Source organism: Medicago truncatula, chromosome 3 (genome assembly GCF_003473485.1).
Source record: "Medicago truncatula cultivar Jemalong A17 chromosome 3, MtrunA17r5.0-ANR, whole genome shotgun sequence".
NCBI classification, from domain to species: Eukaryota; Viridiplantae; Streptophyta; class Magnoliopsida; order Fabales; family Fabaceae; genus Medicago; species Medicago truncatula.
The window spans coordinates 43426787-43442178 of NC_053044.1; the positions used below are offsets into that span (position 1 = coordinate 43426787).

Consider the following 15392-nt stretch of genomic DNA (forward strand, 5'->3'; position numbering starts at 1 on the left):
TATGTTTATAAATTATAAAAAAAAAAAATGTAAAACAAGAGCTTAAAACACATTTGAGTTTGCCTAGTGGTTGATTTGAGACATTGAATTGTACCTTTCTTATGTTTAGATTTGATTTCTCTTGGTACCAATTTCGATGGATGGCCATGCAAGTGAACTATGGGATTAGACCCTTCCAGTTAGTCGGTCGTTGGGTCACATATTGGTGTGACAGGAACGCTTGAGTTTTTCAACAAAAAAAGAATTCAATCATTCACTTTATAGATAAAATTAAGTTCCAATCCTTTTGATGGTTGAAGACAACTCATCATATTTTTGCTTTTAATTATCACATTTGGCTTAATCCCTTTTTATGTTTGAGAATTATCACTTAATTTATTTTAAACGTGCATGCATTATGGTTATATCGCTTTTTTCCATGGTTAACCTGATGTAACAAATACATTTATTCTACCTTGGTTCTTATGTGGCACTCCTTGTGCTCGAGAGATTAAGTTTTGATTAATATATTTCATTTTAGTTTTTTCAAAAAAAAAAAATGTTTTCACAACAACAAAATTTATATTAAATTTTTGAAGTTTGAAAAAATTATACTCAATTCATCTCATGTTTACAAAATCTAATTGTCTGAAAAATAACTTTAATTTTATCATATTCATCGTAGGCATTTTAATTGTTGTATGATATTAACTTAAAATGTTGTGGATATTTTTTTTTAAGGATAGAATGTTGTGGATTAGTTTGCATATTTATTATTCTTTACATTTTTTAACGATGTTAAATAATATATTATATTAATTTGAATAAATTAACATCGTCTGTTTATGTAAAAAAATCATTACATTTGTACTTTTATCCCTGCAAACTATAAAAATGCCAACTATACCCTTTTTGCTATTTAACTTTTTACACTTCTATTCTACTTTCACTTTTAACATTTTCGGATTAACCAAGAGTTCAACTCCAGGTTAGATTCTTGGTGTGCAGTCAGGTTTTCGGTTTCATAATAATTTTCGAAAACTATAAGAAAAACATTTCCAATTTAGAATTTATTTTGTGTAAAACATAAACACACTTTTCTAGTAAATGCTACAAATTTATTAGCATACATTATTTTTTCTACAAAATGTAAGCCATCATATTTACTTGTCTCGTTTGAGATTCTATTCTATATTAAGTTTCATAATCACAAACAAGTTCTAAATTGCTAATAAGTTTATATATGAATTGATTTCTCTCTAATTTTATGAAGATTGAACATCTTTACAACAATTTATTTGCAACTTATAACACAAACACTCATCATGATAAACACTTGTGTATAAGTTTGCATTATCTTTTTTTTTTCTTCGTAATAATGCATTATCTAATTTTATAAATAATGATGAATGAGTCAAATTTAGTAACACAAATACCATATAAAATTTACTCACACAACCACAAGTTATAAAACACAATGAATGGGTCAAATTTAGCAACATTGACATTACGAGTTGAACCGAACTTTAAAAACATAATCTTTTATATCAGATAACTTTTTATCTCAAACACCAATTCAAAACACACCATAAACATTCTTAATTTGCAGATATATTGACCATCTTCTACTCATACTTGCATAGAAAATGACTCTCTTAATAATCTGTATTTTGTTTTTCCCATAAAAAAGAAATATTGGTAGATGACTAGCATGACTCACACCAAACACTTGAATCCCAAGTAAATGAAAGTGACTCTTGGGAATAAGATGGGTCAAGTATAAGATAGGACTAGGAGCACTATATAAACCTGCATAAGCATATCGTGGATTATTTCACAAACACAAAAAGTAGAGTTTTGATTGGCAAATCCAGGATTACCATCCAAAACACAAGGAGAAGAAAGAAAAAGAAAAAATAATAAAATAAATAAAATTAAACATATAAAACTCAACGAAACAAAATGGCAGACCGTGTGTTACTCACTCCTTCACTCTCTTCTTCACCAACCACAATGGCTACTATCACCGGCGGCGCCGCCGCACGCATGATTCCCTCCGCCACTAGAGCCACCGTCTCACTTTCAACTTCCCGTTCGTTCTTCTCATTTTCATTGGCATCTTCTTCCCGTTCCGTTTCCTCGCTCAATTGCTTGCGTTCTTCTCCTCGCATTTCTCACATCTTTCTCAATCAGGTTTCGTTTCGCTATTTCTCGTTGATGATTTTTTTTAGCATTTTTTTTAGTTCGTTTGTATTAATTCCGTTTGCGATTTTTCAGCGAAGAGGAGAAGTTCGCGTTTCGAGTGGACGATTCGGAACGGTTGCCTTTGCGTCTGATCCTGATCAGTTGAAGAGCGCTAGAGAAGATATCAAGGAGCTTCTTAAGACTAAGTTCTGTCATCCTCTTTTGGTAATTTTCAGTGCTTTTTTTCTTGGATTTTGTTTAATTTTTTATGATTTTTCTGTGCATTGCATTTGATTTAGCGTTTTCTTTGTCTGGAATTGAAGTTGTATAACGTAAGCTTCAATAATTGATTTTTCTGTAATTTTATGGTGACTGAACAGCTTTATAACAGCTTATTTGCAGCTTATAGGACAAACACTTATCATGATAAGCACTTATGTATAAGTTTGCATTAGCTTTTTTTATAGCAGAACATACAATAACGTTAAATTGTTTTTGAACATGCTATAAGTTGTTTTTATAAGCTATATTGGAGAACTTATGAAAATAAGTTGAAAAAAGCTTATGAAACCAGTCATAAGCTGTTTTCATAAGTTCTCTTAAACAGTCTCACAAAACTTATGCTAGTAGATAAGCTCAAACAAGCCAATCCAAACAGACCCTAATCCTCTTGATATCCAAGGTGAAAATAAGTCAAGAGTATATTTGGTTTCATTTTTGGAGCTGCCAATTTATTTTAGAGACGTAGAATCAATTTAACAATGTTTGGGTGTTTTTTGGTAGGATTGATTTTGCCTGAATTAATTCTAACTGGAAGCTAGGGTCTTTAGTTTTTGTTTCTAAACATGATTTTTACTCTTAACTTATATTGTTCAACAACTCAGATTTACAAATATGTATCCAAACATAAACCACTTCCATTTAACTCACTTTTAACTAAAATCAATTCATTCTGAATCAATTTTTTGTCACGTCATTGCAGAACCAAACACACATTAAGTAACTAAGTTCCTTGGTCAGTGACTCATATTATTAGGGGCTTGCATTCTCTATTATTTTATATTCTCGTTTTTTATTAACTTTCTTCTTCAAATTGATATGTGAAGTCATACATATATTTTTCAATGTTATGGTTCTTATTTCAAGATTAGGAGTTTTTTCTATAATTCTATTGTTGAATTTCCGGTTTTAGTGTTCCATTAACAGTGTCTTTGCTGGTCGTTGTTTGATGATTGATACAAAAATGTTTACGATACACTATAAATTGTCGGGCGAATCTCTCCTACAAAGACTAGTGCAAAGCACTTGTGCAACATGTGTATGCAGTGTCCTGATTATACCTCTACTATATCTTTCTACTTAAAACTCACTTAAAAAGAGAAAACAAACTAAAGCATCAGCTAATTGGCCAACATGATATTGTGGCATAGAATAGAATCTCTGTAGCACTGACACCTCTGTTCGAAGGCGTGCCGGTGTCCGAAACCGACACATGTGCTTACATTAAATTAATTAATTTTTTTTCAAATTAACAAAGGTGTCGACTTGTCGGTGTCAGTGTCGATGCTTCAAAGAATAGAGTACTCTTTGCATCACATTTACCGTAAGAGATTTATAGCTTTACAGTGCGAAATGATTCAAAGATGATGAATAAACTTTACTGCGACTAAAATGATTCAGTCAGCCTAGTTATCAAACTCTGAGTTGATGAGATATACCAGCCACATATAGATGGAACTTTGTCATATGATTTGTAGCATAGGTGTGAACTCTATTTTCTTTTCATTGTGATGGTTCACACATACTTTTATGTTACAGATTCGTTTGGGATGGCATGATGCTGGTACTTATAATAAGAATATTGAGGAGTGGCCACAGAGAGGTGGAGCCAATGGTAGCTTAAGATTTGAAGTTGAGTTGAAACATGGAGCCAATGCTGGTATGTATTCATTAACCACCAGTTGTATCTGAATATTGCTCGTGGTAATTATTCCTATGAGCTGCAATTTCAGGCCTTGTAAATGCATTGAAACTTCTCCAGCCAATCAAAGACAAATATTCAGGCGTGACATATGCAGACTTATTTCAGTTAGCTAGTGCTACAGCTGTGGAGGTTGTCTAAGTCCTACTTTGACTTCAAGATTGATTGTTGTCTATTTGAAATAATTAAATGATACTGACCGTTTTCTTTGAATCTTCAGGAAGCTGGAGGCCCAAAAATTCCCATGAAATATGGAAGAGTTGACGTCACTGGACCTGAACAATGCCCTGAAGAAGGGAGACTTCCTGGTAAAACCCATATATCTAATTGAAGTAATATTGTGATTTAAACTTTCTTCTTTGCCTCTAGGATTCTAGGACATGGATTGGATAAGCTACTGTTAATTTGGGAATATGAAACAGAGAGACAATAAGTTTTTTATTAGGCATCTATTAACTAACAGTTGGCCATATAGAAATGGCTGTGCTCGCATATTTAACTTCTATCGTTACATTCTGTTATATCACGCTTTTATAACTGATGATATGATGTCTTTGTTGGTTTTGGTTCGGTTTTGTATATGATTTTCCAATGTAAACAAACAATTTGGACAGGTTTAATTTGGTCGTTTAGATTTCTGGGTTGTTAACACTTAACAGCCCTAGTTACTAGTTTTTTCGGTTGCTAACTACTTTTATTTTTATTTTTTTATTTATGTATTTAGATGCTGGCCCCCCTTCACCTGCTGATCATTTGCGTCAAGTTTTCTACCGAATGGGGTTGAATGACAAGGTAATTCCCTGTGTTTATTATAAGGCTGGGGGTAAGTATTGGACTGTAGCTTTATGTCTGATCTTGACTATCACGTTATTGTATCCGCAGGAAATTGTTGCATTATCTGGTGCGCACACACTGGGGCGGTCTAGACCAGACCGCAGTGGCTGGGGCAAACCTGAGACTAAATACACGGTATACTATCTGCCTTTTTACCCTCAAGCTATTAAACATGATTTTGAAAGAGTGCTGAACTATTGCAAAACTACAGTCTAATTTTAATATTTGATGGTAAATAATCGTTTGAATGGATGGTTGTTTTATGTTAAATCTTTTTATACTGAATTGGATGATGACCACTGCTTTTTATAACTCATCTCCTTTATAACACCTTCAAGTCATTTGGTTGAGCCTAGAATGAGAGAGAGAGAGAGAGAGAGAGAGAGAGAGCTGGTTTTGTAGGGTTGAGTTAGACTTGAGCCAAATTTCAAGAGATATGAATACAATGAGTGTTTGTCGTTACTCCGTTTGTGTAGACATTCCGTGTCTTACATCAGTTTACTTTTAAGAAATGTAAACCTAAATCTTTGCTACGATTGTTTCTTTCTGTCTTTAATAGTTCTTATGCCAACTATATATAATCTTAAGTATACAGACCTGTCAAGTTTTGTGCATCTCCAGAGCTAGTTTACATGATGATCAAATAGTTTTTGAATGGAATGATATCTGAAATCAATAAAACAATATAAGATTCATGTGTATTTTGATAGAAATCAACTGATATAGAAGAATAAAATAGGGAAAATCCCTTTGATTACAGAATAATATTGCAGAACTTCGAGGGTCTGCACCTCCCTATTGCCTAAATGGCCCCTTCCCAGTCAAATCCTCAGATGCCCCTCAATCTTCCCATCCCTCCCCTATTTATTCTTAAAACTTAACCTCCCACTACTGACTTAATTAATTATTAATCATAATATAATAATAAACCATAACTGCAAAATTAACTACTATAATTATAATAAAACTGACACAATTCTAATAAGATATCCAACAATACTCCCCCCCTAAAGATTCACCTTGTCCTCAAGGTGAAGGATATCATAAGTGTCCACCTGGGTCCCATAACTTGAAGTATAATGACAGAGCACTGTGTGAATCATGCAAACTTATGCCTTGATCATATACCCTGTTTGTGGTGATATTTTTTAGCAAAAAATACAGGATGATTGATGTCGTGGTGCCCACAGTAGTTCCCCTTATCTCTGACCCCATACTCATTTCTTTATTGCAAAGAAGTTTGCACAAATCTGTTTTGCTCTCCTGTCCCATTTCCACAATCATGACATGCATATGGACATTTTCTACATCTCTCTCTATTTTCCCCATTTCTACATCTTCCCAACCTTTCTCTTCTCCTATCGCGGTGGGATTTGGATTGCCCTGGTCAATATCTTGTGGTTGAATATTGAATGAACCTTGAGTCGTCAACCACTCCAATTCAGTTTCAGGTTCCTCTTCTTCATCAGACATAGGCATGATATCCCGATATTCCGGTTTAAAACGCCAAATAAATGCAAGTAAGAACATATGCCAACTAACCTGTTGATGGCGTCGATTCCACCAGTGTGACCATTGGCGAGCACGACCTCTGAGTAACATCAACGCATCTGTCAGCTTCTCCTCATCTGGTGTATCTCTCTTTTTGAAATGTTCCTCAATGCATAGCAGCCACCAGTATGCATCTTCTTTGCCATCAAACACTCGAAACTCCATTTCTTCCATAACGGTACAGCGGTTCCAAGATCGATGCTCTGATACCAGTTGATAGAAATCAACTGATATAGAAGAATAAAATAGGGAAAATCCCTTTGATTACAGAATAATATTGCAGAACTTCGAGGGTCTGCACCTCCCTATTGCCAAAATGGCCCCTTCCCAGTCAAATCCTCAGATGCCCCTCAATCTTCCCATCCCTCCCCTATTTATTCTTAAAACTTAACCTCCCACTACTGACTTAATTAATTATTAATCATAATATAATAATAAACCATAACTGCATAATTAACTACTATAATTATAATAAAACTGACACAATTCTAATAAGATATCCAACATATTTCTCATTCTACAGAAAGATGGGCCAGGAGCACCTGGGGGACAATCCTGGACTGCACAATGGTTAAAGTTTGACAACTCTTACTTCAAGGTCAGATATTTTTAATTTATTTTTTGATTATTTTGTTGGGAGGGGAGGGGGTGATTGTATAACAGTATAGGAAGAAGGGAAGAGGAGAGGGGAGTATGCATAGTCTACTTTTTCTTTTTGTAATTATTGTTACATACAGGACATCAAAGAAAAAAAGGATGAAGATCTATTGGTATTGCCAACTGATGCTGCTCTTTTTGACGATCCTTCCTTCAAGGTAAAGTTGCTGAATTTTTTTCCCATGTCCATTTTAATTCAACATAAAATTAAACTGTGATATACCCATAAAATTATTTGTGAAATATGCAGGTATATGCTGAGAAATATGCTGTAGATCAGGAAGCATTCTTTAAAGATTATGCTGAAGCACATGCCAAACTCAGCAACCTTGGAGCAAAGTTTGAACCTGCAGAGGTCTGTTCACGTTGAGCTACTGTTTTGTGCATTTTGAGATGGGTGTGCTTATTATGTGATTACTGACCTAGATATTATGTTCTTTCATACAAAATTTATTACCTTTTCTTTTTCATGTCTGCATACATATTTGATTTGAGTTCAAATAACAAGACAGTTGACCAAATCACCTATTAAAGTTTTCTTTGTTATCTGTTTTTCAGGGCGTTGTGGTAGATGGTTCTCCAAATGTAGTGGGAGAGAAGTTTGTAGCAGCCAAGTACTCCTCTGGAAAGGTTTTAAGCTTGCACGATTTATTAAATTTTACTATTCATTTTCTTGATGCTTGTCGGAAATTTATTATATATAATTTAATGAAAGGTTTGCATAGAATACATATTTTGCATATTGTTCATTGTTTCTATATTCCTGGTTTGATGCAGGAGTAAAAACAAGTGTGTTGTTTTCTTGTGCAAGTATCTTTAATAATACAAGAAGAAGCTATTTTCAAATCGTGGGATTATTATCACATGTAATTTTGGAAATCTTAAAATGAAGAAGAAAGGAATAAAATTCAATAGTGTGCCTATTTGAATTGCAGAAAGAGCTGTCTGATGCTATGAGGAAGAAGATACGGGCTGAATATGAGGCTGTTGGCGGAAGCCCAGATAAGGCTCTAAAGTCAAACTATTTCCTAAACATCATAATTGTTATTGCTGCTTTGGCTATTTTGACCTATCTGTTTGGAAACTAATAGAATTTTGTCTTACTGAAATTCGCTACAACTACAAGTGAATCGGCATCTGCGCACTTGTTAATTTTTTCCTTTGGCATTTGCGTATTAATGCATTGATAAATCATATAATCATGTTCTGTAAAAAAAAAAAAATCATATAATCATATTATAAAGATAACTAACTACTAAAACAAAAAACCAAGTACTCCGCTACTGGAGAGTTGGAACCAAACATGTCCCATACGGATTTTCTGGTAAGAAACAATTTTCTTCTGGTAAAACAATGTGATAGAACCAGAGGACTAAATGCCAGTGGATTGTGCCTTATGGGTTGATCATTTGTTTACAAATGATCTTTTTTTGGGTCCACCAATTTTCCAATTCTTTGTTTTCTTATCATGCCTTTTTCCTTAATGCAAAGAAAAAAAACGGTAAAGAGGAAGAGCAGGGTTGGAAGCATTTCAAATGTAGGTTTATGAAATTTGAGATAATTCTGATTTTGGATTGAATGTTCACTTCACACAATCGGATGGCACTTCAGTGCCTTTAAGGCGGGAAAGGCATGTGACTTTGGATGTTTGTGAGCCATTAGATCAATCCAACATTCAATGTTTTGCCATGTGGTCCCTTTTGTTAAAAAAAAAACAACAAAAAGAAATTGGATTATCATCTCCACGCGCACAGTGGATTCCTTCCACACACCATCCTCCAAATAATCACCGGATGCCACCTCCACCGCCACCAATGGATTCTGAACAGTGAACACTACGACCCATATGAAGGAGATTAAGATTCTCCGACGGTAGAAGGAGACAGCAAGGAATGAGCGAAGTGTGGCGACGAGTCAAGATAGAGGAGGTCGTCGGAAGATGACTGAGATCTGGTTGATGACGGGTGTTGGGAGGGAGAAAAACCAGGGAAGACTACACACGGTAGTCTCAACGACGGCGAGCAGTGGTGGCGGTTAAACTAGCTGCGTGAGGAAGAAGTGCCGTGTGATGGAGAAAAACTAAGATGCCTAAACCAATTTTAGGGGAACTTCTACGGGACACTCATAAAATGAGGTGTACCGGTACTCCTGTTTCTTAATTTTATAAATGAATGATCATTTTTTATGTAGTAAATAGCTATTTGTCAATATTTATATTTTATAGAACAACATTTCATAAGAAAAAACATCATTTAATTATTTATAAGAATCATAGTAATTTTTTTTACATATTATTGTAAAAAATAATGAATGTTCTCATAAAAATTTAAAAAAATAAAAAATTATTTCGTTGACACTTTTGATGAATAAGATTTAGTTATTATAATTATAAATGATAAAAAAATAATATTTTTTTTTAAAAAATAACTCATTTAACTATGAATTTAAATAGCGAGTTTACCGGTACACTCAATGAGTGTACTGATACACTTAAATATAGTGGATGTATCATAGAATTTGCCTTTCTTTAAACATTTTTTCGATTTACACAGTTTTTTTTTTTTTAAATTTAAAATAAGAAGCACCACATGTCACTAATTGTTTGGTCGAATGGCAGGTGCCTTTCGCGGGTTAATGGCACTGAAGTGCTCCCCCACACAATCGCACACTAAGAACGTTCTTAATGTGGTTTAATGTGCATTTGATGAAACTGATTTTGAATTAACTAGAATTTTTTTTTATAATAAAACTGTGATTTGTTTTTGGATATTTTTATTTTGAAAGCAAGTTTAATATTTAAAATAAATGCATACATTGTGATCTCAAGAAAAAAATGACTTTTATGTTACCTGTTAAATTGAGATTTGGAGATAACTCAGTTTTGCTTACTAACCAAACATCTGTACTTTGTTAAAATCACACGATTGGTATGATATTAACTCAAATCAATACTTTTCATTGTTAAATCAAACATACATTTAGCAATGGCCAAAAGTTTGGTTGTCAAAACGACTTATAATTTGGAATCGAAGAAATATATTTTAATATAAATTGTACGATTAATAGGTATATATGTCTATTTTCTGTATAAAAAAGATATATATGAACCAAGCAGTCCTCAATGTTGAAAATCCTGGTTAATCGTGTTCAAAAGATGATTAATGAGTTGTGTTAAGATGTATTTTTCATTTATTATCTATCTAATTAACCACGCATTTAAAATGTGTTAACTATTTATTTTCATGCCAAATTTGTGTATAAAAAAAGGACCGACTATAAAAATGATAGTAGATTAAAACACCTCACACTCTTTTTAGTTATTCTTTATTAATCAAATTCTTGTCAAACAAATAGTGTGACCTACGTAGGAAACTGACCAGTGTGCCGTGGAATGTGGTGAATTTGAGATGAAAGATCTTGGATTTTCTAAGAGGATAATGGATATCACGAAGAATTGACACAAGGGTGAATTGTTTTTACCTCAATATAGTTACTTGGAGAGAGTGATGAAGTAGTTTAGAATGCTTGATGCTAAAACTGCTAGAATTAGCACATCATGTATGACATGGTTTGTAGTAGGTTAGAATTAGTACATTCGATTAGAATAGTGAATTGGTTTGTAGCGAATTCAAGTCAAGTGTATTGGTAAACTTTGAAGTGGGTGTTGAGATACTTGAATATGTAATTGAAAGGAGGTTTGAAATACACAATAACAACTCAAGGGAAAGATGTTTTGGAGGAATGTGTAGATGCATACCATGTTGGAAATATAGACACTAGAAAATCCTTGTCTACTTTTATGTATACATTGTTTAAACGAATATTAATTAGAAGATAAATCAATAATCAGTTGTGACACTATCTACAACTTAAAGAGGGTAAGTTGCTCTTGTTGAATGGGTGAAAGAAGCCATGTAGTTTGAATAGTATGTTTGGGGAGCTAAGAATTACTCAAGGATGTGTGAAGATACAATGTGATAGTCAAAGTCTCGTTTATTTGGAAAATCATCTGGTGTATTATGAAAGGAAAAAGCACATTGGCATTTCTTTACATGTCATTAGAGACAAGGTTGATTCTAGGGAAATTGTTGAAAAAATTGCATTGAAAGACAATTTGATGGATGTGGTCATCAAGTCCTCTAGATCAAGGTCCAATCATTGTTTAGACCTGATCAATTTTGTTGAAGCTTCACTCAAGGATGGAGAGAGAAGTAAAGTGATTGACGTGAAATTGACATCATCGTTGTTTTGAAGTCAATGTTGAAAATTATGATGAAATATTGACTTGAAAATGTGAGTAGTTTAGCCTATTTATAAATTGTCTATAAATAAAGTTTTTTTACATCATTATTTGAGATCACCAAAAGAGAGAACTTTTAGAAAAATGTAAGAGATAATGGTTGAGAGCTTTTGTGTAAGAAATTAGGGTTGGGAACACATTTAAACACCTTGTGTAGAGAGATTTCATACAAAGAAGGATTTAAGTTTTTCCTCTTTTGTCTTCTTAAAAGATCTTCATGTGGATTGAGAGAAATAACACATGCCTAGAAATTAGAGTTTACTATTAAAGAATGTATATTTTTTTAACTTCTTTGTATCTCTTGTAAAGACCCATTAATAATGAATTAAAGAGTTGATCGTATGTTTTCTCCTCCCTCATACGCAAATCAATTTGGACAGAGTTGAGTAGATAATATTGGTGCGTTTGTCCCTTGTTTTTGTTCTTTGCTTTGATTGTGGTCTTGCAATAAATTTATGTTGTTAAATTTATTCTTGGTTGAATATTATTTTGACTGATTAGTTGTTGATTGTCATTGTTATTTGCTTCACATATTGTCTTGTTGGTTTAACACAAGTGTTCATATTCACTACACACCTCAATATAAAGTTTATTTTAGGCTTCTCAACATTGGGTCCGCCGTGTCTGGATCTTGCTTTTCTCATCCGAAATTGCAAAGCTGCGAAAATTTGGAGTTTGTTTTCCAAACTAGGAACATGTGGGCTCTTGTGTTGACTATAACACTATCGTAGATGCATCACGTTCTGTAAGCTTTTTGTTCCAGTGAATTATGAAGATTTTCTTTTACCTATCTCTTCAGTTTCTTTTTTGTTGGTAAAAAGCTCTTCAGCTTTTTTTATTGATGAAAGGAAGTGCAAAGTTCCTTATCCTTCTTCCACTTTTGTTGCACTTACTCAATTATCATGACGAGCCATCACCATTTGGTTGATTCTAAGGTGGAAAATGTACTATGTTAATCAATTGATTAATGCACATTCATTGTTCATGTCCATTGTTCTTAAATCATAATGGGCTAATTATTTACTATTGAATTTACCAAAACCATACAATGATATATGATATATCCTACACCCACCACACATCCCTTCCTCCATAGCTCCACCCCTAACTCGATCAAAATTAATTCAAGACAAGATGTTGCTTCCCACTTAAATATTTTAGGGTAGTTTAATATAATTCACACATTCCAATCTTTAATATAATTCACTCATTAAAAAGTTTAATATTAAATGTAATTCACACATTTCAATAAATTATTTTCATCTTTGATTCATTAACTTGTGTCTTGAGGGCACAAGTTAGCATTTCCTAATATTTCAAAGTCACCAATATAGTTTTTGTTTACTTTCTATTTCTATAAACATTTTTTGAAGCAAATTTCTATTAACATCTTCCCATCAAATTTATATTCACCACATGTATCACGAAGTAATAATAACTTTGCTTCCCATCAAACTAATATATATATATATTTTTCTCATCTAAGTTAAAAATGCTTTTTCCTGGAGTGTATAATCTCAACTGGTACTGCATGTGTATTTTTGGTCTTTCAACTGGTACTGTATTTATTAATTCAGTAAAAAACCACATTTACCAATCGACAATGGAAAATGTGTTATATAATTAGCAAGGAATAAGAGTATAGTAAACAAAATACTGTAAATTGAAATATCAAAAGAGCAAATATTAAAAAATAAAAAAAAATAAAAAGTAAATCAACTACCAGTAAGAAGTATATTTATACAACAAGATTTGGTGAAACAAAATTTGAATTCTAGTTCGGAGAAGTGGTGCATTTCGTGCTCAGTGGTATCAATCTAGTTTAATATACTCATACAATATTTTTACGTAAACCAAATATACTACCAAATCAGTCAATTTAAACAGGAGTTCAATATTAATTTGGTGAGCCGACCTCACTCAATAGGATAAAATACGATTGTTGTTGTATAATTTAGACTTAATTGTTATTTTAGTTCCTTAACTAATTTTTTGATATCGTTTTGATCCCATAACTAAAAAAAATCCGTTTTGGTATTTTAACTTTTGCTCCATCACATGTTTTAGTCCTTTTCGTTAATATTATTCAAAAAATGTTAAGGTTTACATCATCTTCATCTTCATCTTCATTCCCCCTTCTTCATCATCTTGAAGCTACCTTCATAAAAAACTCATGAGAAAAGCCCAGAATTGATTCACATGAATGTTATTCAAACTGTAACTTTATTTTACTCCCAAGTTCTTTTAATTGTTGTGAAAGGGTTAATTCAAATTCAAACCCTCTCTTCCCCTTTCATCTCATCTTTTTTCTTTCTCCAATCTGATACCCATTCCTCTATTTCACTCTCTGCCAAACACAAAATTACAATCATTTCTTTTCAAACACAATCCCAGAAAACAACATAAACAATTTTCTTCTTGGAGCAATTTTTATTGTATCTGGATTTTTGTTTCAGATGTTTGTTCATATGGAACAATACTACAATACTTGAACATGTTCACCTCACTCTTCCCAATTCTGGATCTGCTGAATCAAATCAGCTTAAAGAAGATGATTGTAAAATGGGTCTGAAATTGTTGTTGTTTGACGTTGTTGCAAAAATTGTTTGTTGTTGTTGCAAAAACTTTGGATGAGAGGAAGATGATGATGCTGAAATTGCTGTTGTTTGATGTTGCTACCATTTGATTTTGTTGTTGTTGTATGAGAGGATTTATGGGTTACTTCATGATGACGATGATGTCAAAATTATTGTTGCTGCTGCTTAATTTTGTTGATGCTATTATTGTTGTTCTTCCTATTTTTCCAGAAATAGTTGAAGGAGATGAAGGATTGAGATGGAGAAGATGAAGAAAATAAACCCTAACGTTTTTTTTAATAAAATTAACGGAAATGACCAAAACAAGAAACAGAATAAAAATTAAAATACCAAAACGGTCTTTTTTTTAATTATGGGACAAAAGTGATACCAAAAAATTAGTTAAGGGACTAAAATAGTAATTAAGCCTATATTTTAACTTGGTGAAATTATAAAGAGCTGAAGGTCTATGTATACTTTATGTACGGTGACTGTTAAATGTCTCATCTTCTCTATGAGCTAGCTGCACGAGAATTGGATTCTATTTGCTCGTGGAGTTGTTAACAATGAAGGGAACAGAGTCTTGTGTCAAATTGAATTCCACGAGCATGCCAATACATAAATGGTTGGAATTTGGACTTTGTAAACGCGATGTTGATTTCACCAATACATAAATGTCTATGGTCAAAATTAAAAAATTTGAACGAATGAATTTCATCAAAAATTTGTTTTTTTTTTTAATGAAGACATATCTTAGTCCATAAAAAAATGTGAAATTAAGTTTAGACCTTAAGTAAAAAACTTACAATATCACAAATCACAAAAACAAAACACGTTTAGTTCCTTCATTAGGGTGTTTGAACTTTTAAGCGTTTAAGTTTTTTAGAGAGTACTTTTGCGAGAGAAAAAAAAACGAAAAAAAGAGTTCTATAGATAATAGACTGAATTAAGGGTCCGTTTGTTATAGCTTTTTTAAAAATATATTTTTGTTATAATTTTTTTATCAATTTTTTTTTTCGGAAAGCTTCAAATGAAAAATTGGTTTTAATAGCTTATCTTAAAATGTCATTCTAAGTATTTCATCATTTTGTTTTAATTTTTTTGGATACTGAAATTTTGAAAAAATCTATAAAAAAAGAACAATTTCAAATAGATTTCATAAAAATCATTTTTGAGAGATGTCATTTTGAAAAAATATATGGTTTTTACTATGTAAAATCTCGAACAGTGAATATATAAGTTAATGAATGTCAAAATCGATTTTTTAACTTATATCAAATGAGTATGAAATAACTTCTACTATTTTTAAGTAAATTTCCAAAAAAAAAAT

The 15392-nt window shown here is 32.4% G+C and overlaps 1 protein-coding gene across 2 annotated transcripts; it reads left to right on the forward strand.

Moving 5' to 3' along the window:
* Positions 1-1809: 1809 nt before the first annotated feature.
* On the forward strand, positions 1810-8385 carry LOC11414804 (probable L-ascorbate peroxidase 6, chloroplastic/mitochondrial). Of its 2 annotated transcripts, none has more exons than XM_003601997.4 (12): positions 1810-2172; positions 2257-2388; positions 3982-4102; positions 4176-4276; positions 4365-4452; positions 4869-4936; positions 5027-5113; positions 7053-7127; positions 7267-7344; positions 7437-7541; positions 7745-7816; positions 8122-8385. In XM_003601997.4, the coding sequence occupies exons 1-12, from the start codon at positions 1942-1944 to the stop codon at positions 8272-8274; spliced, it is 1311 nt and encodes a 436-aa protein (XP_003602045.1). In that variant the 5' UTR covers positions 1810-1941; the 3' UTR covers positions 8275-8385. The 2 variants fall into 2 exon arrangements, with proteins under 2 accessions (XP_003602045.1, XP_003602044.1); XM_003601996.4 differs by having other exon boundaries at positions 1811-2172; positions 7964-8385.
* Positions 8386-15392: the final 7007 nt, after the last annotated feature.

Coding starts and splice junctions, on each gene's coding strand:
- LOC11414804 (XM_003601997.4), top strand. CDS start 1,942: ATGGCAGACCGTGTGTTACTCACTCCTTCACTCTCTTCTTCACCAACC. Junction 4,277..4,364: donor CTAGTGCTACAGCTGTGGAG/GTTGTCTAAGTC, acceptor TTGAATCTTCAG/GAAGCTGGAGGCCCAAAAAT. Junction 7,817..8,121: donor CCAAGTACTCCTCTGGAAAG/GTTTTAAGCTTG, acceptor TTTGAATTGCAG/AAAGAGCTGTCTGATGCTAT.